This window comes from Myotis brandtii, unplaced genomic scaffold, assembly GCF_000412655.1.
Source record: "Myotis brandtii unplaced genomic scaffold, ASM41265v1 scaffold535, whole genome shotgun sequence".
Taxonomy (NCBI): Eukaryota; Metazoa; Chordata; class Mammalia; order Chiroptera; family Vespertilionidae; genus Myotis; species Myotis brandtii.
In genome coordinates, this window is record NW_005369964.1 from 2,981,110 (window position 1) to 2,983,543 (window position 2,434).

Sequence of the window (2,434 nt, forward strand, 5' to 3'; positions counted from 1 at the left end):
GGGCGCGGGCGTTGTGGGCCGCGGGGTGCTCTCGGCCCTCCGGATGAACTCTGCAGAAGGGAAGAGCCTGCAGTCAGAGCGGCCCTGGCCCCCCAGCTCTCCGTCCAGGAACGCAGACCCCAGGGAAAGATGTCCTTATTCTACCCTCCACTCAGACACCGTGGCTGCGTGCCTCTCTGGTCGCCCTGCCTCCTGGGAGTCCCCGTCCCTCACACTGTAAACTCGGGGCTTCTCAGAGCAAGTGACCCTTTCCGGTTCCAATGGTTGGTTTAAGGGGGAAGCTGAGACCCTCTGATGGGGGATGGGGGGACACGGCAGACGGGCAGGATGAGAACCAGCCTGCCCAGGGCCTGCTGCTCAGGGTGCAGCCTCCAGCCAGGCCCCTGGCTGCCGGCTTCTCCCGCTTGGCCTCTTGCTGCTCCCTCTGCCTAGACTGCCCCCATGGTGCACCCTTCCTCTCCCTTCCAGGCTCAGCCCTCAGCCTCTGCTCCGAGACCGCCACGCCCGCATCCTGCACTGCCCTGGGTCCCCATGGCACCAGCACACACGCTGTCACTGGGCCCGGGACGCTAAATGACATGCCTGTGTGTCCCGGCCCGGACAGGGCCCGGCCTGGAGTGGGTCCCTCCAAGAGCGCCGGAAACTGCAGAATGAGTGGCTGCAAAACTGGCCCAGGCCCGAAGCCACCTGAGGCTGGACTTACGCCCCCCAAACCCCAAGCTCCTCTCTCCCCCAACTTCCTCCACCCGGAGTCCCCTTCCTCGGGGCCAGGCACCCCGCCCGCCCAGGGGCCTAGCCTTGCCCTCCTCCTATAGCCCCCACACCCCGTCTGCCAACTGGTGAGCTGCTGGGTACACTCGCCCTCCTGAAGTAGCTCCTTTGGGCCACAGGGTGGTTTTTTAAAGCCAACATTTTCCAATGAGGAGACGTGTAGGTAACAGCTCGGACAGGCAGACACCACATCCATCTCGCTCCGCGTGACATCCCCAAAATGAAGCGCACGGAAGTGCTGTGAATGAACTGAATAATGAACGGACGGGTTTCCTGCTTCTCTTAAGAATGGAAAGGTCTGGCCTGACCGGCGCAGTTCAGTGGTTGAGCGCTGACCTATGAACCAGGAGGTCACGGTTCGAGGCACAGGCAGGGGTTGCGGGCTCCATCCCCAGCGTGGGGCATGCAGAAGGCAACCAATCAATGATTCTCTCTCATCATTGATATTTCTATCTCTCTCTCCCTCTCTCTTCCTCTCTGAAATCAATAAAGCTATTTAAAAAAAAAAAAGAATGGAAAGGTCTGGCAACACTGGGCCTCGCTCCCACTGAGCCTGGCCCCATAGAACAGCCCCTTCCTCAGGGCAAGCCTCCCCAGGTGGCCCCTGATCCCGGGGGCAGTCAGTGGTGGCCTTGCCCGGCCCCTCAGGTCCTTGTCAAAGTGGAAGCATCTTGTGGCAGGCCCAGCCCCGATGCCCCCTCCCCTAGGGACCCTGCACCCAGGATAACTTTCCAGTATTCCTTGCTCACCCACGCTACACCCTCTTTCTCTGTGCCTCTCGTGGACTCTGAGGGTGCTTCCCTGGAAACAGCTATTTCTCCCTTCGCATGCCCCCTCTGAGACCTGCAGCCCCTTTGCGCCACCCACCCATGGCCTGGGACTGGCACACATTGCCCACTTTAACTGAGCGTCTAATGTGTGCCCAGCACAGGGCCCGGCAGAGGGTCCAGCTGGGAGGGCCCACGCTGGGTGTGGGCTGTAGGAGCGTCCCTCCCCCACTGGGTCCCTGTTGGTGGACACTTACTTTCTTTGGGCACAAAGCGGATGAGGCGGCTTCTCACCGTCACCTGGGCCGGCTGGATCTGACACTTGCCGGGGGGTGCCCGTCTGCCAACACACAGAAGGTCATGAGCCCGGCCCTGGGAGCCCGCCCTGAGCCTGTCCTCTGACATCGCACCCCCGCCCCCATGGCCAGGCAGGGAGGGGGAGGGCCTGTGTGCTTCCAGGCCTCGACAGGTGACACCGGTGGCCATTTATGGAGCACCTACTGTGTGGCCCAGTGTCCCCACGTGCTCCATGCCCTGGGATCTACAGGAGTCCGATCCCAGGACAGGAATCCCTCATCCCGCTTCTGCATGAGGCTGGTGGCTCACCTGAGCCACTTCTAACTCCGAGCATGGCCTGTCCTCTGAACCTGGTCGGATGGCACTCCTCCTCCTCCCACAGCCTGCCAGTCCGACTCCTGTCACTGTAACCTACCCTGGCCCCAGCCCACAGCCTTTGAGGAGGGTCCCTGCCCCCCTGGTTCCTGGGTTTCTGGCGATGCAGAAACAGAGGCTCCTCTGCCAGCAGGAACCAGGGAGAGATTTGGTCCATTTAAAGGAAAAAGGCAGAGAGAGTGTGTGTCTCCGGGTTGGCAGCAGAGCTGGGGGACCCAGGGTCC

At 61.9% G+C, this 2,434-nt stretch overlaps 1 protein-coding gene across 1 annotated transcript in view; it reads right to left on the reverse strand.

The window, feature by feature from the left end:
- HHIPL1 (HHIP-like 1) overlaps nt 1–2,434 on the reverse strand; it is a 40,383-nt gene that overhangs the window by 1,097 nt on the left and 36,852 nt on the right. The window contains exons 9-10 of the mRNA XM_014549053.1: nt 1,796–1,878; nt 5–50 (exon numbers count right to left, since the gene is read on the reverse strand). Coding sequence (XP_014404539.1) covers nt 5–50; nt 1,796–1,878 — 129 coding nt within the window. The remainder of the gene's footprint in view (nt 1–4; nt 51–1,795; nt 1,879–2,434) is intronic.